The 25,373-nt window shown below is 42.0% G+C and overlaps 1 protein-coding gene across 2 annotated transcripts in view; it reads right to left on the reverse strand.

The window, feature by feature from the left end:
• Nucleotides 1-9,729: 9,729 nt before the first annotated feature.
• The window catches only part of BAG4 (BAG cochaperone 4), a 61,244-nt gene continuing 45,600 nt past the window's right edge, over nt 9,730-25,373 (reverse strand). The window contains exons 2-5 of one of the 2 annotated variants that reach the window (XM_075858804.1): nt 16,752-16,844; nt 15,951-16,205; nt 14,096-14,251; nt 9,730-10,273 (exon numbers count right to left, since the gene is read on the reverse strand). In XM_075858804.1, the coding sequence (XP_075714919.1) occupies nt 9,803-10,273; nt 14,096-14,251; nt 15,951-16,205; nt 16,752-16,844 (975 nt within the window). In that variant the 3' untranslated portion in view covers nt 9,730-9,802. Of the gene's footprint in view, nt 10,274-14,095; nt 14,255-15,950; nt 16,206-16,751; nt 16,845-25,373 lie in introns of both variants that reach the window. The other variant, XM_075858803.1, reaches the window with a different exon arrangement.

A 25,373-nucleotide genomic window follows, 5' to 3' on the forward strand; every position in this document is an offset into this window, starting at 1 on the left:
TTCGGGTGCCATGTCGCATTTGCAGAGCCCCAGAGGTATCAAAGCAATGGAAACCCACCAGAAGTGACCCCATTTTGGAAACTACACCCCTCAAGGAATTCATTTATGGGTAATGTGACCATTTAGACTCCATAGTTTCTTCACAGAACTTATTTGAATTGGGCTGGGAATTAAAAAAATATATATTTTTTCCAATAATATGTCATTTTAGCTCAAAAATTCTTATTTTCACAAGAAATAAAATACTCCATTTTATTGCCCAATTTGTCCTGAGTGCGGCAATACCCCATTTGTGGCGATAAACTGCCGTTTGGGCCCATGGGAGGACTCAGAAGGAAAGTAGCGCTGTGTGTTCTTTGGAGTACAGATTTTGCTGGATTGGTTTTCGGGTGCCATGTCGCATTTGCAGAGCCCCAGAGGTATCAAAGCAATAGAAACCCACCACAAACGACCCCATTTTGGAAACTACACCCCTCAAGGAATTCATTTATGGGTGTTGTGACCATTTTGACCCCATAGTTTTTTCACAGAACTTATTTGAATTGGGCTGGGAATGAAAACAAAATTATTTTTTTCAAATAATATGTAGTTTTGGCTGAAAATTTCTTATTTTCACAAGAAACAAAATACCCCATTCTGTTGCGCAATTTGTTCTGAGTGCCGCAATACCCCATTTGTTGTGATAAACTGCCGTTTGGGCCCATGGGAGGGCTCAGAAGGAAAGGACCACCATTTGGCCTACTGGGGATTTCCTAGTGCGAAGTCATGTATGCAGAAGCCCCTGAGGTACCAGTACAGTTGAAACTCGCAAGAAGTGACCCCGTTTTAAAAACTACACCCTTAAGGCATTCATCTAGGTGTAGTGAGCATTTTGACCGGAGACCTACACCCCATAAACTGTAATGTGGGTTCTCCCGGGTATGGCAATACCCTACATGTGGCTGTTATCAGCTGCCTGGGCACACAGCAGGGCTCAGAGGGGAAAGACGAGGGGGGATAAGCTGTGCGGAGTGCATCAGGGTAAGTAAAATTGGGGTAAATTATAAACCAAGAGATGTATGATAAATTTTAAAACACTTTTATACAGAGCTCTGGTTATTCGGGACACGTGTCACATTGATATATTGTGTCATCCATTATCGCCCTCTTATAGCAGACTTTGCACCTCTTTTGACTTTTTCCCTTCTTGCCAGTTTGGGGAACTTCTCCTGGAAAGTGTTGCCGCCCTGGTACGATGCGTGTGGGCTCGCTTCCAGAAGTACTGGGTGCCCCCCCTTCTTGGTCCCTAAAGATTAGGTTCTTGATAATCACCTCTTGAAATTCCAGGAAAGTTCCCGTCTGGCCTGCACATCGACGTAGCATGTACGCATTGTACAATGCCATCTGTATAATGTGCCCGGCCAGCTTCTTATACCACACCGCATGGCGCTGTAGGGCTTCAGGGTTTGATCTTACAAGTCCATACCTCCCATGTACCTATTGTAGTCCAGGATGCAGTCTGGTTTGGGGGTGGCCTTTCCTTCATATAGCCTAAACCTGTAGGTATACCCTGATGCACTCTCACAGCTTATACATCTTCACGCCATACCTTGCCCTCTTACCCGGCAGGTACTCGTGGAATTGAACCCTCCCTTTAAAATGTACCAGGGACTCATCAATAGAAATACACTTCTCTGGGGTGTATGCTTGGGAAAACCGGGCACTGGAACGGTCTAATAGGGGTCTCCGTTTATACAAACGGTCAAAACTGGGGTCATCTCGGGGTGGGCACGGCTCATTATCAGTATAATGTAAGAAGCAAAGTATTGCCTCATTTATTTATTTTTTTAGGTTCCAGTTCAGTTCTGAAGTTGCTTTGAGGGGCCCATATATTAGAAACCCCTATCAAATACCCCATTTTAGAAACTAGACCCCTCAAAGTATTCACAACAGCATTTAGAAAGTTTATGAACCCTTTAGGTGTTTCACAAAAATTTAGAGCAAAGTAGAGGTGAAATTTACATTTTTTTTTTGTCAGAAAATCCTCTTTATACCATTTTTTTTTATAACACAAAAGGATTTATCAGAGAAACGCAACTTAATACGTATTGCCCAGATTCTGCAGTTTAGAGAAATATCCCACATGTGGCCCTCGGGCGGTAATGGACTGAAGCACCGGCCTCCGAAGCAAAGGAGCACCTAGTGGATTTTGAGGCCTCTTTTTTATTAGGCACCATGTCCGGTTTGAAGAGGTCTTGTGGTGCCAAAACATTGGGAACCCCCCAAAAGTGACCCCATTTTGGAAACTAGACCCCTTGAGGAATCCATTGTAGTTTTATTGGGGTGCATGCGGCTTTTTGATCAGTTTTTATTCTATTTTTAGGTGGCGTGGTGACTAAAAAACAGCAATTGTACGATTTTTTTTTTTTTTTCGTTTTTTTTACTGCGTGCACCGTGCGCTATAAATGACTTATTCACTTTATTCTGCGGGGCGATACGATTACGGCGATACCAGATGTTTATAGGTTTTTTTTATGTCTTATGGCGTTTGCACAATAAAATACGTTTTGTAATAAATCATTCACTTTTTGTGTTGCCTTATTCTAGGAGCCAGAAAGTTTTTATTTTTCAATCAATAAAGCCGTGCGAGGACTTATTTTTTGCGTAACGAACTGTAGTTTCGATCAGTACCATTTTTAGGTACATGCGACTTTTTGATCTCTTTTTATTCCATTTTTTGGGAGGTGAAGTAACCAAACAATTGTGATTGTGGTTCGGTTTATTATTATTTTACGGCGTTCATCGTGCGGGATATATAATTAAATAATTTTGTAGTTCAGGCCGTTACGGACGCGGCGATACCAATTATGTATAGCTTGTTTGTTTGTTTATATATTTTTATTAATAATAAAAGGACTGATAAGGGAAAAAGGGGGATTTTTACTTTTAAATCTTTTATTTTCTTATTTTTACACATCTTTTTTTTAACTTTATTACTTTGTCCCACTAGGGGACTTTAGGGCAGGAGGCCCTGATCGCTATTCTAATACACTGCACTACATACGTAGTGCAGTGTATTAGAACTGTCAGCTACTCACTGACAGCAAGCATAGTGGGTCCTGACGTTGTCAGGACCCACTAGGCTTCCGTCTATGGCATAGCCGGACGCCATTGTTTGGTGTCCGGTTGCCATAGTCGCTATCGCGTAGCAGGCCGGCGATGGCAGCTTAACCCCTAAAAAGCCGCGATCGCTATAGAACGCGGCTTTTAAGGGGTTAATCAGCGGGGACACAGCGATCGGTCCCCGCTGTAGGAGCTGTGACAGCTGCTGAACAAGACAGCAGCGTCACAGCTCCTGTATGTGTCGGGAGGACGGCCGAAACGGCCGTTACTCCCGAGACGTACTATTACGGCATGGAGCGCGAACGATACAGCTGCCATGACGTAATAGTACGTCAAGGAGCGGGAAGGGGTTAAATATGTGGAGGTCTAGGAGTTGGAAACCCCATTTACTCCAAGAAAGAGCCCAGGATTGTTATTCCACTTTGGATTTTAGCTGTAAAAATTTGCGTTACATGTTGGCAGTGCTGATCGGCATGTGCCCATTCGAGTCTATGATGGCAGCAGTCACATTCAACACAGATCCTGGAGATGAAAGTAAGGGTATGTTCACATGCAGTAGCAAAATACGTCTGAATATACGGAGCTGTTGTCAGGCGAAAACAGCTCCTGATTTTCAGACTTTTTTGTAGCAACTCGCGTTTTTCGTGGCGTATTTTATGGCCGATGTTGGAGCTGTTTTTCAATGGAGTCAATGAAAAACGGCTCCAAAAAGTGACATGCACTTCTTTTTCGTGGGTCTTTTTACACACCGTATTTTGACAGTGACGCGTAAAATTACACCTACTGGGAACAGAACACCGTAAAACCCATTGCAAGCAATGGGCAGATGTTTGTAGGTGTATTAGGGGCGTTTTTTCCAGGCGTAAAACGCCCGAATTACGTCTGAAAACACTGCATGTGAACATACCCCAAGGCTGGATTAACACGAGCGTGTTCGGTCCGTAAAGGACAGAACGTATTTCGGCCGCAAGTCCCGGACCGAAAACAGTGCAGGGAGCCGGGCTCCTAGCATCATACTTATGTACGACTCTACGAGTTCCTGCCTCGCTGCGGGACAACTGTCCCGTACTGTAATCATGTTTTCAGTACGGGACAGTAGTTCCACGGAAAGGCAGGGACTCCTAGCATCGTACATAACTATGATGCTAGGAGCCCGGCCCCCTGCCCTGTGTTCGGTCCGGGACTTGCGGCCGAAATACGTTCTGTCCTTTACGAACCGAACATGCTCGTGTGAATCCAGCCTAAAGGACTCCATGTCACCCTGTATTCGGCTGTCTCCGGCAGTCCAATAGACATTGAATGGAGCGGTACCGTGACCTCCGCCGCTCCATTTAAGTTCTCTTCACTGTGGCAATGCACTGAGGAAGGGGGGTTCTCATGATCGGTGGGAATCCCAGCAGTGGGGCCCTAGTGAGAATACATTAATAAGCTATCCACATTTGTGGGATAGCCCTTAAAGTATCAGCCTACAATGGCCTTCAGGAACAAGTGTTTCAAGAGCCTTAATTTTTGGGCCATGCCTTTGGTGTAGCTCTTAGTCAAACACCTTAGGCATCTAAGGGGTTAAACTGCCAGGATCAGAATTCTCCGGTTCCTGCAGGAGCACACCTGCGTGTTACAGCCGCACTCCCGCCACAATCAAGCACCTGCCAGCAACAGATAACTAACAGAACTTGATCTAAGGGGTTAAAAAGGGTTGTGGCAACTGAGAACATCCTGCAGGGCTGGCGGGGGATCAGTGGTTATTGCCAGGGGTAGCGGTCACTAAAATGGAGTGTTATTTGGCGCCCATTCAAACAGGTGACCAGCAGCAATGTACACTGCCTCAGGTCTCTGGTTGGATGGCGCCCTTGGGACCCTATTGTTGCCCCCCCCCACATATGGTGCAACGGCAGCCGTCGCTACCAGGCCCTGGTTGTCTGAGGGGAGCCAATAGTCCCTCTCTTACATAAGACGACACCAGTTAGAAATAGCACATGGTAGGTGGGAGACCCGCTTACAGATTTCGCATTGGTGCCCAGCAGCTCTTCGTTACGCCTCTGTTAACACTTGAGCATTCATTTAGATTTGTTGCTCACATCCCCCCCCTACACTTGCTCACGTATTTCTCCCCCTTGCTCAATCACCCAACGGGACCTCAATATTAATCAAATAAGACCTATTAACTTCATAGGGGGGAGTGCAAAAGAGGGGAAGAATGTGAAGGGTGCAAAGCTACACCCGTATTGTAGCGAGGGTGCTGCACCCGATACAGCCATGTAGATCGCACAGCCCTAAGGCAAGCCAAGCTCTGGCTTTTGGAGGGCCAGCCCTCTTACAAACCCCCCCCCCCCCCCCTACGACAGCCATATGCCCTTATAAAAGAGGGTTAGCCACATAGAAAACCCCTTGAAATATACCAGAATATGAATATATAATAGAAATATTAATGTTCCCTTAATAGTCTTGATTACAAAATAGAATTTGAGGCTGGGGTGAGAGTCTCAATTCCGGGTAAAAGCTGAAACTACAGCTATTGTCTGGAGTATCACTTTAAATGCCAGCCTACAATATTACACAGTATATGCCAACATACTACATCTTAGAATAGATTATAAACCATTGCTACTTCCATACAAAGCATTGACAATAATGGCCCATGGTATTTCTATATGGCTTTATTTAGGAAACTCAACAAGTGCCTTCATTATATATATGTAAATGTACACAGCAATCTGTTTTCTTCAGTGCAATTATTAAAAACTTCCGATCATCCCCAAGACAGCCGGATGAGAGTTTCAAGTTCTTCCTGTTGCCATGGTGATTTAAAGGACATCCCCATACATAAGGGTTATTTAGAATAAATTAGGTTCATTTTTTGCCATTCATGAATCCATCATGACACATTTTCCTGAGATAATAAAAATCTATTATTTTATCGGTAATATCCTGGCAGGATGATCTCAACCCTCCTGTGATAAAGTTTACGATTGTCTTAATTATTCCCAGAGTTCAGACAATTTTAATAAAACGTATCCACACTGGCCTTATAAAATACGTCCATGCGGTGGCGTTACCAACTTTGCTGAAGATTAAGTGTTCTGCATTTAAAGGGCAAGTTCAGTAAAGAAAATGTCAAGTCACCATTAGTTACAATGACCAGGTCAGGTTGGAGATCAGACACCATAAGGCTTGAAAACCATAGAATAGACATAATATTTTTATTGTAGTTTTATCCCATGATGCATCATTTCCTACTGCCATTTCATAAATCTTAAAGCTTAGTTTGTGCGCCAACCAACAGTGCCAGTAAATCACGAGTGGGTGGAGCCTGGGAAATATCCTGGAGACACCAGCCACTAGCTGTAAAGTGGAAACCATACTGTAACTGGACGAAGGGAGCCTTGTGGTGGGCAGGAGGGTAACATAAACCCGCTATGTGGTAGTTGGATCTGCAGTTTTCCGTCAAACTATTGCGTTCATACAGCACCCGCCTATTCGTTAGCCACAAGTGGCTGTGGCTCGGCGGTATCCCATCTATAGTCAACAACTTTATGGCAAATGCTTCCAAAGAGGGGTGAAAAATTTAATTTTCAAGCCACTTAGATGATGTCATCGACAAGAACAGCTATACACTGGGAAGAAAACAAGGTTGGTCAGGCGTACATGGCGGATACAGAAGATAGTTGGTCATAATGACATTGAGCCTGAAGGCAAAAAGACCAGAGGGCATGGTGGGCCCAGCCCTGTGAATGGCAAGGTAACGTTACAGGAACGGCTTAATTTATGCTACCTGCAGCTACCACTAGGGGGAGCTTAAGAGCTTACTGCATACTGTTTATATATTGACCTCGATAGTAGCATAGTATGTGGTAAACCTCCCCTAGTGTTGACTGCAAGCAACAAGAATGTTACTCTAACATCTATGCAGATGATTTGGTGCTCTGCATCAGAAAAATAAAGCCCAGACTGGTATTAATATATATTAAATAAATTCATCAGCACAGAATGTCGGACTTTAAACACGGTGTTATAAAAGGTGGACATTCATTTTAAATATGGAATCCAATAATGTGGCTAAGTAAAGAAATAGTCACAATCCTCAGATGTAATCCCATAGATTCGCTCTCAGAATATTATATTTATATAATGGTGTAAAAGCACTTCGGGTGCTCATGCTGTTTCAGAGTACATGTCAATACTATGGTCTACCATTATTCCAAAACCAATCCACGCAGTGGAGTTATCCTTTAAATAGGACCATTTAGTTTGATTATAAACAACCTCCTTAGGGTATGTGCACACACACTAATTACGTCCGTAATTGACGGACGTATTTCGGCCGCAAGTACCGGACCGAACACAGTGCAGGGAGCCGGGCTCCAAGAATCATAGTTATGTACGACGCTAGGAGTCCCTGCCTCGCTGCAGGACAACTGTCGCGTACTGAAAACATGATTACTGTACGGGACAGTTGTCCTGCAGCGAGGCAGGGACTCCTAGCATCGTACATAAGTATGATGCTAGGAGCCCGGCTCCCTGCACTGTGTTCGGTCCGGTACTTGCGGCCGAAATACGTCCGTCAATTATGGACGTAATTAGTGTGTGTGCACATACCCTTAAAGAGGCTCTGTCACGAGTTTAATACTGGTCTATCTCCTACCTAATCTAATAATCGCTTTGATGCTGATAAATACTTTTGTTTCTTTTGAAAAACGTTTATTATTGACAAAGTTCTGATCATTTTTTTCTAAACGCGCAACTGGGCGTTATTTTTAGTTTCAACAAGTGGGCGTTGTAAAGAAAAGCGTATGACCGCTGACCAATCAGCGTCATACACTTCTCTTCATTCATGCCCAGCTTTATTCACAGCACAGTGTGATCTAGCGAGATCACGCTGTGACATCACTTCCTTCCGCAGGTCCTTCCCCGGAGCGACGGGAGAATGACCGGACATCGCCTCCAGCCGTGCCAGGACGATAATTCTCCTCAGCAGTAGTCCTGGCACGGCTGGAGGCGATGTCCAGTCATTCTCCCGCCTCTCCGGTGAAGAAACTGCGAGAGGAAGTCACGTCACAGCGTGATCTCGCGAGATCACGCTATGCTGTGACTAAAGCTGAACATGAATGGAGAGAAGTGTAGGACGCTGATTGGTCAGCGTCATACACTTTTCTTTACAACGCCTACTTGGTGAAACAGGAAAAAAAAAAAAAAGCCCAGTTGGGCATTTAGAAAAATTTTGCATAAATGTAAAAATGATCAGAACTTTGTCAATAATAAACGTTTTTCAAAAAAAACAAAATGGTATTTATCAGCATCAAAGAATTTATTACATTAGGTAGGAGATAGGGACTAGTGACAGAGCTTCTTTAAAGAGGTCCTCCACCTAAATTTAATCAACATGGCACCAAGATGGGGAAAGGTACGACCGGACTGCTGACTAGCTGCTTCCCCTCCTGATGTCTTGGCATAGTGCCAATGCAGTTTTGTCAGGTTTGACAATCTGGTTGCTAGAGATACATTGCCTAGCAACCATAGTGTTTTAAACTGTGTTGTCAGGTAGCACCTCCTTAGCAACCAGTCGTCACCTTTCTCAATCTCTTACTGCCCTACTAACTATTTTTGTAAAAATTTATTCGGGTGGAGCAGCTCATTTAGGCAGATGTAAACGCAGTAAGAAATAGCGCATAATCTTTGTAAATATACATGATATCCGTGGTGTTTTTGTGCAAAGCAAGTTGAGTTTTAGGTTCTGGAGGCACCACCTACGCTTACAAACTAGGAGGCTTGAGATGGCCATAGACATTAGATATTTACTGGCTTTTTGTGGGAGATCAATGGTGGGTCATGGACATTAGATTGCCGAAAAACCCCACCAGAAATGGTGCGACTTGCCAGTAAATATCACGTGCATGGCCAGTTTTAAAGTAATTTCCAAAACACATTCCAAGGTTTTTCTTTGCGTCTGTTTTGGGTTCCGTTAGGTCCAGTCTTTCTCAAATCCGTTATTTTTGCCATCTCTAGAAGATAGATAGCACAACATGATTTGGTCTCGTGATTTACGTACAGGAGAAGTTACAATTATATTGTTCCGATGACCATTTAACTTCATTCACCCACAAAAAAAAAAAAAAAAGGTATTTTACAGGATTTTATGGCCGAAGCAAAAGTACAGGTCACAGGGCTGTTCCGGTTTCTTATTTCAAAACCACAAGATCCATGAACGTGAATATCTGAATGGTCTCATGTTGGTCTATAGTCTGTGCCGTCATCAGCACACATCTTGAAATGGCTTCAAAGAATCAAAACCTGTTTATTCACAAATGGCTTGGTTTACTAAAAAATAAACTTAAAGCTCCACAGGAAACTCCTGATTCACGCCAAAAAAATAAAAAATGTTGGTGGTTTTAGATCGAAACGTTTTTGGAAAACTCTGTACATTCTTCAAGGTGAATAAAAAATGGAGGTCTATCTGTACATCTGTAAGCCATGGTCATCTAGTGGCAAAGAACCCCCACCCCCCCCCCCCCAAAAAAGGAAACAGATTTCCCCTATTTCTCAAAATCCGCACACCGTTGTTCTCATCTCCTTATTTTTATCAAGTCTTCGCTTCTTTAGATCTTCAATGAGCACAACAGGCTACATATGTTCAAGAACTCTCGAGATTCCTTTTATTGACGGATGCCGTAGCTGGTTTCCCTAAAGAGGTCGCATCAGGTAATCACAGCCCCTTCTTCTCAAGCCTCTCCAATAAAGACTGCAGTTTTTTCACGGCTTCTTTCCGTGCTTGGCGAATAGTGTCCTGGCCACCGGTTTCTACGGAATCAAGCTCTAGTAATTCCTTGGTCAACATCTCTTCTAAACACCGATAACTCATATCACTCTTTTTGCCTACAAACTCATCCACTTCTCTTTCCAGATCCACCATCCTTTCCAAGACCTGGTAGATCTTGAATATGCCTGGATGTGACGTGCTTGAAGGGTCAGCTGGAGAATTGTTGGCTTCTCTGGATCTAGGCGCAGGTTCTGGATTTGAAGGCTCCTTCCTGTTATACATCTGTGGAGAGGCGCTGTAATGAGGGTTGGGTGGAGGAAGGTTTGGCTTGGGTTCAGAAATTTGGCATTGAGGGATATCGGAGGGGTAGCCCGGGAACGGTCTCTGATGGTTATAACCAGGATTTTGAGGCGTATCCTAAAATGAAAATTAGGAGGAAAAAAAAAGGTTTTTACAAGTATTAAAGTTATCACATATATGTCAATCATCATGTAGGTTCTACGTACTAGTTTCAGCCTCAGGCAATGTTCACATCACGTTTTACAGGTACACAAAAAACTTGATGTGAACAGGGCCTTAGAGTATGTTGACAGAAGCTGGTTCTTATAAGAGACAAGTCAAACATCATTTTTATGTTGATATTTTAAATATAAAACACAATATGAACCTGCTTCTATGGACACCAAACCCCTTAGTGATCACCAATATGCCTTTTCACGGCGGTCACTAAAGGGCCTTAGGATAGGTCACCACCTTTTCACAGCGGCCCAGTCCAAGTCCTGCACGGTTGTCCAGTGCAGGCTGGAGCCGGGGCTCGGCTGTCTGATGACAGCCGGGCTCCTGCTCCAACGGCCACGATCGAAGTCGACTTCAATCGCGACTGTTTAACCCGTTAAATGCCGCGGTCAATACGGACCGCAGCATTTAAAATAATTTACAGAGGGAGTGAGCTCCCTCTCTTACCCATCGGTGGCCCGCAAATGCAATCGCGGGCCTCCGATGGGGTGCCATGGCACCCGGGGGCCTGATAAATTATGGCTCTTGGAAAGAGACGATGCAAAAATAAATACATTTTAGTTCAAAAGTATTTTTATTGTGCTAAAAAGCGGTAAAACATAAAAAACCTATAGATATGTGGTATCGTCGTAATCGTACCGACCCTTAGAATAAAGGTAATGTGTTATTTACGCCGCACAGTAAACTGTGTCAATTTAAAACGCATAGAACAATGGCGAAATTTCAGGGATTTTTTTCTATTCCCTCCAAAAAAAGTTAATTGAAAAATGGTATCTACCCCAAAATAGTGCAATTAAAAAGTACAACTAATCCCGCAAAAAACAAGACCCTATACAGCTATGTCGACTGAAGAATAAAAAAAAAGTTATAGCTCTTTGAATGTAACTATAGAAAAAAAAAAAAAAAAAAAAAAAAAAAAAACTTGGTCATTAGGGCCTAAAATAGGCTGGTCACTAAGGGGGTTAAAGAAGACTGTCACTAGTATATTAATGCCCTATCTCCTAACTAATCTAATAGGCGCTGTGATGCTGATAGCTACAATGCGATTTATTTTTCAAAAATGGTTATTTGCAAAGTTATGAGCATTTTACTAAATATGCTAATGTGGCTCTAATAGCCAAATAAGAGGTGACTGTTTCTTTTCACTCTGGGCTGTGTAATGTTTTCTGTATGACGCTGTCCAATCAGCTTACAGCTTCTCCCCCTTTCAAGCCCAGCAATTCAGTGTGATCATATAGTACACTGCTTCCATTCCCGACTGTATTCAACTGGTGATCTCTCTGGTTGTGTCACAGCTAGAACCACTTTCATATGCCATCAGAACCGCTTTTGTAGGTGGTCCACAGCCCTAGATATGGCTATTTGAAATGGTCCCCCCATCCCTCCAGCCTCAGTCTCTCTCACTGTGTGAAGCAGCTTCATGCTGATAGGACAGCATCAGAGGCTGTGAGGAGGCTCCACCCCAGGAGAATCGCTGCTGTTGCCTCCCACTTCTCTAGTATAGCCTTATTTTTATATTTAGAAAAAAGCTCATAACTTTTAAAATAATAATCGTTGTGGGACACAATTTTCACTATCATTATCAGTGTGACAGCGCCTATCAGATTAGCTAGGAGATAGGGCATTACTAAAATAGTGACAGATCCTCTAACATATATTTCACATTTCATATGCCCTCCGTCTATGGCATTAGATTGCACTGCTGCTTTGCCACAACAACAACATAAAATTATATCTAACCAAGGCAACATTTACTTGTAATTATGGAAATCCTCCGAAATCAAAAACTCAAAGAGAAGTTTAGTTTTTTTTGCAATAGAAAACAAATTGAGTTTACATCTAAACTGGACAATTTTCTTGACATATCAGTGAATATCTTGATTTTTTTGTGGTGTTGTGTATCCCCCACCTGGATAATGGTAAATTCACTTCTCCGTAGTATTAGAATAATAAAGAAAATAGATCCGGAGTACTAAAATATAACTTTTACTGATATGAATAAAATAGGTGTGAACAAACATGTAAAAAACATGAGGATCCTATCTGCCAATACTGCATACAGATTCTTAATTATTTTCCATCATTTCAGATTATTGTCAGAAATTCTATTGACAGCAAAGAATCAGTCCACCTTTATAAGGTTTCCTAATTTGAATAGTGCTTAATCTTCGGATCACATATGGAGGAAAACAACAATAGGGCAGTTGCCCTCCTACCCCGTATTTTTCGGTCAGTAGTCCTCCACGCCAATGTGTCCAGCAATAGTATTGTGTCCTCTCCTGGATGGTATAAAACGACAGGTAGTTCTCCCGACGCGTTTCCTGCTGACCAGGCAATTCCTCAGAGGAGATAGGTCAATGAAGCAGTGGTGTCCAAAATCAGGGGTTGCTGCTTGAAGTGTAGCTGTCAATTCGTATGGAGAGGAGTGCTCAGTAATTCAGAGCATGTTGGATCAATGAAGCAGTTATTTTCAGTTTGCTGCTCAGCTGTCACTTCTTGCACGAGGGAATGCTCGACGATTGGAGCAAGTTTTCAGTGGCAGAAGGGCTGTCACGTCATTAGGAGGGACGGACTCTTCAGTTCCCCCTGTCATGCATCTCCTGTTTGCACTTGGATCGCAACCAGGAGATGCTTTAACATCTCCAGCATTTAGACCTGAGTGAGGTCTCTGGAGGTGTCCTGTGGCGCTTGTCCTCGGCGCGGCCGCTCGCACAGCTGTGGCATGTTTATCATGCCCGGCGGGCTTGCGGTCGCGGGGAGGATCAACCTGTCACATTAGATACACGCCCCCTTGATACATCACAAGGGGGTGTGTTAGGTAGGGCGGGTCTACGGGTAATAATCGGACATATAAAGCAGGGAATCCCTCATTACACTGACGGTACACGCCAGGGACAGGCGTTCTTTGTTTACCTCCCACCAGGAAGGTTACATTCCTTGCCACTGCAAGGTTGTTCTAACTAAAGGATTCCTTCTGCCACTGCAAACTTGCTCCAATCGTCGAGCATTCCCTCGTGCAAGAAGTGACAGCTGAGCAGCAAACTGAAAATAACTGCTTCATTGATCCAACATGCTCTGAATTACTGAGCACTCCTCTCCATACGTATTGACAGCTACACTTCAAGCAGCAAGCCCTGATTTTGGACACCACTGCTTCATTGACCTATCTCCCCTGAGGAATTGCCTGGTCAGCAGGAAACGCGTCGGGAGAACTACCTGTCGTTTTATACCATCCAGGAGAGGACACAATACTATTGCTGGACACATTGGCGTGGAGGACTACTGACCGAAAAATACGGGGTAGGAGGGCAACTGCCCTATTGTTCTTTTCCTCCATATGTGATCCGAAGATTAAGCACTATTCAAATTAGGAAACCTTATAAAGGTGGACTGATTCTTTGCTGTCAATAGAATTTCTGACAATAATCTGAAATGATGGAAAATAATTAAGAATCTGTATGCAGTATTGGCAGATAGGATCCTCATGTTTTTTACATGTTTGTTCACACCTATTTTATTCATATCAGTAAAAGTTATATTTTAGTACTCCGGATCTATTTTCTTGACATATATCAGTGATTAGGCATTAGGTGTCTATACTATAATGGCTGCTCTGTGTCTTGACTTACAGATCGTACTATAGACAGATGGAACAGAACTTGCTTAGTTCAGGCTGATCTGCAACAGGAAAAACCTAGCCTAGGAAATTATTTAAATTCTTACCTTTACATCATAAACGGGCGACTGGCCATCTCCTCCTGGCCAGGGTGGCCTGCCTCCAGTCATATAATGAGTGCCATTTGGGTTTTGCGGTGGTGCTGTATGCCACTGGTAGTGGTTGGGAGCTCCATACATATTCCAGCTGTCATCTCTAGGACCCTGCTATGACATATATAAAGTACAAAGTAAAAAAGAGCAGGGCATCTCCAGAGATGCTTAGAGGGATGCTGTCAACGCCGGGGTCTCCAGAAGCCGAATAAGCGGATGCAGTCAACACGGTGGGTCTCCAGAAGCTGCCTAGAGGGATGCTGTCAACATGGAGGGGGGGGGGGGGTGTCTCTAGAAGCTGCCTAGAGGGACGCGGTCAACATCGACGGGGGGGGGGGGGGGTGTGCCTCTAGAAGCTGCCTGGAAGGATGCGGTCAACATGGAGGGGGGGGGGGTGTCTCTAGAAGCTGCCTAGAGGGATGCTGGCTACAAGGGGGTCTCCTGCAACTACATAGAGAGATGCTGCCTACATCGTGGTATAATAGGACACACTCCTACTATGCTTGAGGTTACCACAATCGATGATTATACGGTTATTAATCATGATAATTAAGTATTTACGTTTTCTATCAACACCTTATCTGTCCCACCCCGTGGTAAGCATGGCCATAGTCTATTTTAGTTATGCCGATAACGTCTCTGGCAGGAAGAACTTTATTAATAATCATCCCCCCGGGTATATAATACAGAGAATCGCTCTGCATCGACATTCACCCAAAGATATCCGGAATATAGAGCACGTAGAGACGGTTTATAGAGCTGCCGTATTGTTACACTGCGCTAGTCAATGTCGTTGGGACAATAGATGTAGGTCATTACTTTTTATTTATAGAACGCTGGTATAATCTGCAGTACAGTATTAATGTTAGGATAGGCCATCGGTGTATAAGCTGTAGGGGTCCTAATTTCAGGACCCCCATGATCAGGAGAATAAGAGCGGTGGTACAGTCTGTAGCGCCGCAGCACATTTCCGGTTTATCCAGGCACATCGCCATAACTACGAGTATGGCGGCGTCTAGAACTGCAGCTCCGAGGTTAGGGTTAGGCGCTGTGCCTTTGTTTTCTAAAGATAGGCCACCAATTGAAGGTCCCGACCAACCCATTTAAAGAGGCACTCCAGATAAAAAAAAATTACCGAACAGCTTCTCCACAGAAGGGATACAGAAATGTATGTTACTAACTACTGATGAGCAGACACATAACGGTCAGTTACAACGAAGGAGGTCTCAGCTCAGCCTCCTGACCTATAACCGTATGGCAGCTAGGCCTTGTTCACACGGCGTGTAATGGACGCGTCAAAAACGCTTGCTTTAAGCCCCCATTGACATCAATGGAAAAGTGCATTGTAGTGCACACGAAGAATTTTTTTTTTATGCGTGCGTGTTTAAAAAACGCATAAGGTAAAAAAAAGGAAAAGTCAGGTCAATTCTTTGGCGCGTAAAACGTGCCAAAAATGCGCCCAATTCCCATACTCAATGGGAGTCCGAAAACGCGCACAAAATGCATCAAAAAAGCCTGTATTTTAAAAAAGCACTTTACAAAAACGCTAGCGTTTTTTACACGTCATCTTTATATTGGCTTAGATGTCCCGGCCGCTATGGACTGTGGCATCTAAGTGGTTAAACAACCGGGATGAGTTTTCTTACAATGAATTATCGGCAGTGAAGTGTCGTTGAGTATAGAGCGGGGTCATCCAATGAGCCCGCTTTATTCCCCCCCCACTGACTAGGAGACAGCTACGTCAAATGTCGGTAAGGGGTTAAACCCTCCGACATACTAAACCCCTATACAAGGAATAGCTTTTACTCACCGGTGCAGCAGGGTACTGAGGAAATGGTGGACGCTGCTGAGGAATGTTGTGACAACCTTGCTGGGGGTATCCCCAATGAGAAGGCGCTTGTGGAGCCCCTTGCTGCATGGACGTCTTGTAGGGATCAACAGGATATTGAGGCTGGGAAGGGGGTGCGTAATAAGGGTTTGGTGGGGGTAGACCAGGGTAGGGTGGGTTCATTGAAGATTGGTTATAGTGTGGTCCATATGAACCATTGGTATAGTGCTCCATCCCCTGTGAGAAAAAAAAAACATATGTAATATCAGCTTTATTTCATGGTTTCAAAGCAAGAACACAGACTAGTAACAAAACCAGAAAGTCGCTTATGTGGTCCAAAACGATGAAAGAGAATAAGGAGCCTTAAAATAGTACATCATGTGTGCATCAGGGTAGATATATTGGACGTAGTGCAGACAGAAATGCCGTATCAAACCTGTTTTTTATCCCCCCCTGCCTGCTGAGTAGGCAGGGTCCTCCTGGTGCTATGGTCAGCCAATCAGATTTCGACTGCCCTCTCACAGCATTCAGTCTCAGAGACCGTGCGAGAAACTGCAGCTGCATCTCCCTCCTCCCGGTCTTCTTTTTACAGTTTTACACTACATGAATTTGATAGGGGGCAGAGGAGATTTCTGAACAGGGAGCAGGTAGGAAAAGGGGGACTAAAGGCTGCCGGAAGGTGAAGATGAAGGCAATGTCCCTTGATAAGATATTCAAACGTTACATATGTTCACATTTATGCCACAAAGTGAATAATGATCGGCACACTTTCATTTTACATACCTGACCGCCAACTGTATAAGCGGGGGGATAGGGAGGACGGGGTTGACCGGCACAGGACCAGCCGCTGGGATCGTATCCGGGATATGGAGAAGTCTAGGACAGATCAGAGCAGGTACAATAAATTTTCATATCCAAAACGAAAACGGCTGCAAAATAAACTTGTTCTGGCACCATATCTAAAGGGTTATTACAGCTCAGGGGTGAACAACTGGCCACAGAGTCCGATTGCACTACTTCAAGTTAAACATTTTTACAGGAATACCACATTTTGTTATAGGCAAAATATTGTCACATCCGCCTGCGATCAAGTAAGGTGCTAAGAACTGACGAGACTATATAGCCCATGGTATTAGGAGTAGGACAAGGATTAGAACACGCACTGCTGTTCCAACATAGATAATGCAGAGGAGAGGAAGAAAACAAAAATGGAGTCGGAACCTAAACACTGCTGGATTTTACTACATGACGTCTCTCAGTAAAGACATGGACGGTATATTGCCAGGCTATGCCACCGATCTCAAATAGGTGAGAGTCCAATCCCTTCACTAGACCAAAGTAACGGCGGTGCTGGGAAAGTACTGCGCCACTTCAGCTTCACCTTTCATTTTTTCAGACTACGCGTGGTCGGCCAATTGAAGTTAAAGATGCTGGATGCCCCTTATCCTCAAGGTGAAAGGGGGGCCTAGTGGTCAGACCCCCACCGATCTAGCCTATATGACATGTAGTGGATATACCATTAAAGGCATCTATACAGAAACCCCTTTAACACTGCGTTGGATGAGCTGCACATTTGATCTTCCTAACAAAAAGCATCCCCTGGAAGCATATCCACATCAGGCGGGGTGCTCCGCTCCAAAAATGTAAAACCCTAAAATCGTTCACATTATCGAGGCGTGTAAAGTCACGCCAAGATAGGCTGAGGATTCATGTATTGCTAAAGATTTTACAAAAAACACAGCAATCTTAATCTAATCTCAATCCGAATAAAGATAAACCAAACGGCAACTTAATGCCCTTTTACACCGGCCGATAATCGGCCGGTGCAGCGAGCGCCAATCAATTAGACAGCTCGTTGATCGGCGCTGGGGACGAGCAGTTGTTACTCCGATCGCTCGTCCCCATACATTATCGTCATGTAGGCAGGGATTCTCCTTGTTTACACCGGAAGATGCGCTGCCGACAACGATAATATTGAACTTTTTTTAAAACGATAGGATCCGCAGATGATCGAGCGTTTGCACGTTCATCTGCTGATCGCAGGGCAATTATCGGCAACGAGCGTTCTGTGAACCCTCGTCTGCCTGATAATCGTCCAGTGTAAAAGAGCCTAAAATAAATAAGCTACCAAAAAACAAGCACCAGTGGTCCCTCCTTACTAGAATAATACACCTCACCAGTGAATATACAATATAAAGAATAAATGGTGGAATATGTGCAACGCCCCATAATACTAAATAGTAATACTACATAATACTAGCAGTCAATAAATACTATTCGGATACTAGACGGCTCGATCGTCCTTACCTGTGAAGTGTATTACAGGAACTGTCTGACTTCTCACAGGTAATAAACATTGAGTCATGGAGTGACGATAACCGCAGGTGATGAAGACGCGTCAGCCCAGACAGCGGTACAAGGAGTGTCCATGTCATCACTGCCATTACAGGGAAAAGAACCGAGACACTGGAGACGTCTTCCAAAATAAATAAAGCATGACTGCGTGATCTCATGTAAGAGCAGCTAATGTGACAACTGCATGACACACAATACAAGTATTCTCCGCCCTGTATCTCAGTGTATAGGAAGCAGTCTCCAGTATATATATATATATATATATATATATATATATATATATATATATATATATATATATATATAAAACTTATAGAATAGGACTGTCCTCCGGTCTGTATCTCAGTGTATATGACACAGTCTCCAGTGTATATATATCATTTATATAATAGGACTGTTCTCTGGTCTGTATATCAGTGTATAGGACGCAGTCTCCAGTGTATATATATCATTTATATAATAGGACTGTTCTCCGGTCTGTGTATCAGTGTATAGGACGCAGTCTCCAGTGTGTATATATCATTTATATAATAGGACTGTTCTCCGGTCTGTATATCAGTGTATAGGACGCAGTCTCCAGTGTATATATATCATTTATATAATAGGACTGTTCTCCGGTCTGTGTATCAGTGTATAGGACGCAGTCTCCAGTGTGTATATATCATTTATATAATAGGACTGTTCTCCGGTCTGTATATCAGTGTATAGGACGCAGTCTCCAGTGTATATATATCATTTATATAATAGGACTGTTCTCCGGTCTGTGTATCAGTGTATAGGACACAGTCTCCGGTGTATATATATCATTTATATAATAGGACTGTTCTCTGGTCTGTATATCAGTGTATAGGACCCAGTCTCCGGTGTATATATATTATTTATATAATAGGACTGTTCTCCGGTCTGTATATCAGTGTATAGGACGCAGTCTCCGGTGTATATATATCATTTATATAATAGGACTGTTCTCCGGTCTGTATATCAGTGTATAGGACGCAGTCTCCAGTGTATATATATCACTTATATAATAGGACTGTTCTCCGCCCTGTATCTCAGTGTATAGGAAGCAGTCTCCAGTATATATATATATATATATATAAAACTTATAGAATAGGACTGTCCTCCGGTCTGTATATCAGTGTATAGGACGCAGTCTCCGGTATATATATATCACTTATATAATAGGACAGTTCTCCGGTCTGTATATCAGTGTATAGGACGCAGTCTCCAGTGTATATATATCATTTATATAATAGGACTGTTCTCCGGTCTGTATATCAGTGTATAGGACGCAGTTTCCAGTGTATATATATCATTTATATAATAGGACTGTTCTCCGGTCTGTATATCAGTGTATAGGATGCAGTCTCCAGTGTGTATATATCATTTATATAATAGGACTGTTCTCCGGTCTGTATATCAGAGTATAGGACGCAGTCTCCAGTGTATATATGTCATTTATATAATAGGACTGTTCTCCGGTCTGTATATCAGTGTATAGGACGCAGTCTCCAGTGTATATATATCATTTATATAATAGGACTGTTCTCTGGTCTGTATATCAGTGTATAGGACGCAGTCTCCGGTGTATAGATATCATTTATATAATAGGACTGTTCTCCGGTCTGTATCTCAGTGTATAGGACGCAGTCTCCAGTGTATATATATCATTTATATAATAGGACTGTTCTCCGGTCTGTATATCAGAGTATAGGACGCAGTCTCCGGTGTATATATATCACTTATATAATAGGACAGTTCTCCGGTCTGTATATCAGTGTATAGGACGCAGTCTCCAGTGTATATATATCATTTATATAATAGGACTGTTCTCTGGTCTGTATCTCAGTGTATAGGACGCAGTCTCCGGTGTATATAGATCATTTATATAATAGGACTGTTCTCTGGTCTGTATATCAGTGTATAGGACACAGTCTCCAGTGTGTATATATCATTTATATAATAGGACTGTTCTCTGGTCTGTATATCAGTGTATAGGACGCAGTCTCCGGTGTATATATATCATTTATATAATAGGACTGTTCTCCGGTCTGTATATCAGTGTATAGGACACAGTCTCCGGTGTATATATATCATTTACATAATAGGACTGTTCTCCGGTCTGTATATCAGTGTATGGGACGCAGTCTCCGGTGTGTATATATCACTTATATAATAGGACTGTTCTCTGGTCTGTATATCAGTGTATAGGACACAGTCTCCAGTGTATATATCATTTATATAATAGGACTGTTCTCCGGTCTGTATCTCAGTGTATAGGACGCAGTCTCCGGTGTATATATATCATTTATATAATAGGACTGTTCTCCGGTCTGTATATCAGTGTATAGGACACAGTCTCCGGTGTATATATATCATTTATATAATAGGACTGTTCTCCGGTCTGTATATCAGTGTATAGGACGCAGTCTCCGGTGTATATATATCATTTATATAATAGGACTGTTCTCCTGTCTGTATCTCAGTGTATAGGACACAGTCTCCGGTGTATATATATCATTTATATAATAGGACTGTTCTCCGGTCTGTATATCAGTGTATAGGACACAGTCTCCGGTGTATATATATAATTTATATAATAGGACTGTTCTCCGGTCTGTATATCAGTGTATAGGACACAGTCTCCGGTGTATATATATCATTTATATAACAGGACTGTTCTCCGATCTATATCTCAGTGTATAGGACGCAGTCTCCAGTATATATATCACTTATATAATAGGACTGTTCTCCGGTCTGTATATCAGTGTATAGGACACAGTCTCCGGTGTATATATCACTTATATAATAGGACTGTTCTCTGGTCTGTATCTCAGTGTATAGGACGCAGTCTCTGGTGTATATATATCATTTATATAATAGGACTGTCCTCCGGTCTGTATATCAGTGTATAGGACGCAGTCTCCGGTGTATATATATCACTTATATAATAGGACTGTTCTCCGGGCTATATCTCAGTGTATAGGACGCAGTCTCCAGTGTATATATGTCATTTATATAATAGGACTGTTCTCCGGTCTGTATATCAGTGTATAGGACGCAGTCTCCAGTATATATATCATGTATATAATAGGACTGTTCTCTGGTCTGTATCTCACTGTATAGGACGCAGTCTCCGGTGTATATATCATTTATATAATAGGACTGTTCTCCGGTCTGTATCTCAGTGTATAGGACACAGTCTCTGGTGTATATATATATCATTTATATAATAGGACTGTTCTCCGGTCTGTATATCAGTGTATAGGACGCAGTCTCCAGTGTATATATATATCATTTATATAATAGGACTGTTCTCCGGTCTGTATATCAGAGTATAGGACACAGTCTCCGGTGTATATATCATTTATATAATAGGACTGTCCTCCGGTCTGTATCTCCGTGTATAGGACACAGTCTCCGGTATATATATATTATTTATATAATAGGACTGTTCTCCGGTCTGTATATCAGTGTATAGGACGCAGTCTCCGGTGTATATATCACTTATATAATAGGACTGTCCTCCGGTCTGTATCTCACTATATAGAACGCAGTTTCCAGTGTGTATATATATATCACTTATATAATAGGACTGTTCTCCGATCTATATCTCAGTCTATAGGACGCAGTCTCTGGTGTATATATATATCATGTATATAATAGGACTGTTCTCTGGTCTGTATATCAGTGTATAGGACGCAGTTTCCAGTGTGTATATATATATCACTTATATAATAGGACTGTTCTCCGTTCTGTATATCAGTGTATAGGACGCAGTCTCCAGTGTATATATGTCATTTATATAATAGGACTGTTCTCCGGTCTGTATATCAGTGTATAGGACGCAGTCTCCAGTGTATATATATCATTTATATAATAGGACTGTTCTCTGGTCTGTATATCAGTGTATAGGACGCAGTCTCCGGTGTATAGATATCATTTATATAATAGGACTGTTCTCCGGTCTGTATCTCAGTGTATAGGACGCAGTCTCCAGTGTATATATATCATTTATATAATAGGACTGTTCTCCGGTCTGTATATCAGAGTATAGGACGCAGTCTCCGGTGTATATATATCACTTATATAATAGGACAGTTCTCCGGTCTGTATATCAGTGTATAGGACGCAGTCTCCAGTGTATATATATCATTTATATAATAGGACTGTTCTCTGGTCTGTATCTCAGTGTATAGGACGCAGTCTCCGGTGTATATAGATCATTTATATAATAGGACTGTTCTCTGGTCTGTATATCAGTGTATAGGACACAGTCTCCAGTGTGTATATATCATTTATATAATAGGACTGTTCTCTGGTCTGTATATCAGTGTATAGGACGCAGTCTCCGGTGTATATATATCATTTATATAATAGGACTGTTCTCCGGTCTGTATATCAGTGTATAGGACACAGTCTCCGGTGTATATATATCATTTACATAATAGGACTGTTCTCCGGTCTGTATATCAGTGTATGGGACGCAGTCTCCGGTGTGTATATATCACTTATATAATAGGACTGTTCTCTGGTCTGTATATCAGTGTATAGGACACAGTCTCCAGTGTATATATCATTTATATAATAGGACTGTTCTCCGGTCTGTATCTCAGTGTATAGGACGCAGTCTCCGGTGTATATATATCATTTATATAATAGGACTGTTCTCCGGTCTGTATATCAGTGTATAGGACACAGTCTCCGGTGTATATATATCATTTATATAATAGGACTGTTCTCCGGTCTGTATATCAGTGTATAGGACGCAGTCTCCGGTGTATATATATCATTTATATAATAGGACTGTTCTCCTGTCTGTATCTCAGTGTATAGGACACAGTCTCCGGTGTATATATATCATTTATATAATAGGACTGTTCTCCGGTCTGTATATCAGTGTATAGGACACAGTCTCCGGTGTATATATATAATTTATATAATAGGACTGTTCTCCGGTCTGTATATCAGTGTATAGGACACAGTCTCCGGTGTATATATATCATTTATATAACAGGACTGTTCTCCGATCTATATCTCAGTGTATAGGACGCAGTCTCCAGTATATATATCACTTATATAATAGGACTGTTCTCCGGTCTGTATATCAGTGTATAGGACACAGTCTCCGGTGTATATATCACTTATATAATAGGACTGTTCTCTGGTCTGTATCTCAGTGTATAGGACGCAGTCTCTGGTGTATATATATCATTTATATAATAGGACTGTCCTCCGGTCTGTATATCAGTGTATAGGACGCAGTCTCCGGTGTATATATATCACTTATATAATAGGACTGTTCTCCGGGCTATATCTCAGTGTATAGGACGCAGTCTCCAGTGTATATATGTCATTTATATAATAGGACTGTTCTCCGGTCTGTATATCAGTGTATAGGACGCAGTCTCCAGTATATATATCATGTATATAATAGGACTGTTCTCTGGTCTGTATCTCACTGTATAGGACGCAGTCTCCGGTGTATATATCATTTATATAATAGGACTGTTCTCCGGTCTGTATCTCAGTGTATAGGACACAGTCTCTGGTGTATATATATATCATTTATATAATAGGACTGTTCTCCGGTCTGTATATCAGTGTATAGGACGCAGTCTCCAGTGTATATATATCATTTATATAATAGGACTGTTCTCCGGTCTGTATATCAGAGTATAGGACACAGTCTCCGGTGTATATATCATTTATATAATAGGACTGTCCTCCGGTCTGTATCTCCGTGTATAGGACACAGTCTCCGGTATATATATATTATTTATATAATAGGACTGTTCTCCGGTCTGTATATCAGTGTATAGGACGCAGTCTCCGGTGTATATATCACTTATATAATAGGACTGTCCTCCGGTCTGTATCTCACTATATAGAACGCAGTTTCCAGTGTGTATATATATATCACTTATATAATAGGACTGTTCTCCGATCTATATCTCAGTCTATAGGACGCAGTCTCTGGTGTATATATATATCATGTATATAATAGGACTGTTCTCTGGTCTGTATATCAGTGTATAGGACGCAGTTTCCAGTGTGTATATATATATCACTTATATAATAGGACTGTTCTCCGTTCTGTATATCAGTGTATAGGACGCAGTCTCCGGTGTATATATATCATTTATATAATAGGACTGTTCTCCGGTCTGTATCTCACTATATAAGACGCAGACTCCAGTGTATATATATCATTTATATAATAGGACTGTTCTCTGGTCTGTATATCAGTGTATAGGACACAGTCTCCGGTGTATATAGATCATTTATATAATAGGACTGTTCTCCGGTCTGTATATCAGTGTATAGGACGCAGTCTCTGGTGTATATATATCATTTATATAATAGGACTGTTCTCTGGTCTGTATATCAGTGTACAGCACACAGTCTCCGGTGTATATATATATCATTTATATAATAGGACTGTTCTCCGGTCTGTATATCAGTGTATAGGACGCAGTCTCCAGTATATATATATCATTTATATAATAGGACTGTTCTCCGTTCTGTATCTCACTATATAAGACGCAGACTCCAGTGTATATATATCATTTATATAATAGGACTGTTCTCTGGTCTGTATATCAGTGTATAGGACACAGTCTCTGGTGTATATATATCATTTATATAATAGGACTGTTCTCGGGTCTGTATCTCACTATATAGGACGCAGTCTCCAGTGTATATATATCATTTATATAATAGGATTGTTCTCCGGTCTGTATATCAGTGTATAGGACACAGTCTCCAGTGTATATATATCATTTATATAATAGGACTGTTCTCTGGTCTGTATATCAGTGTATAGGACGCAGTCTCCAGTGTATATATATCATTTATATAATAGGACTGTTCTCTGGTCTGTATATCAGTGTATAGGACCCAGTCTCCGGTGTATATATATTATTTATATAATAGGACTGTTCTCCGGTCTGTATATCAGTGTATAGGACGTAGTCTCGGGTGTATATATATCATTTATATAATAGGACTGTTCCCCGGTCTGCATCTCAGTGTATAGGACGCAGTCTC

The sequence above is a fragment of the Rhinoderma darwinii genome, chromosome 3 (genome assembly GCF_050947455.1).
Source record: "Rhinoderma darwinii isolate aRhiDar2 chromosome 3, aRhiDar2.hap1, whole genome shotgun sequence".
In the NCBI taxonomy this organism is placed as follows: Eukaryota; Metazoa; Chordata; class Amphibia; order Anura; family Rhinodermatidae; genus Rhinoderma; species Rhinoderma darwinii.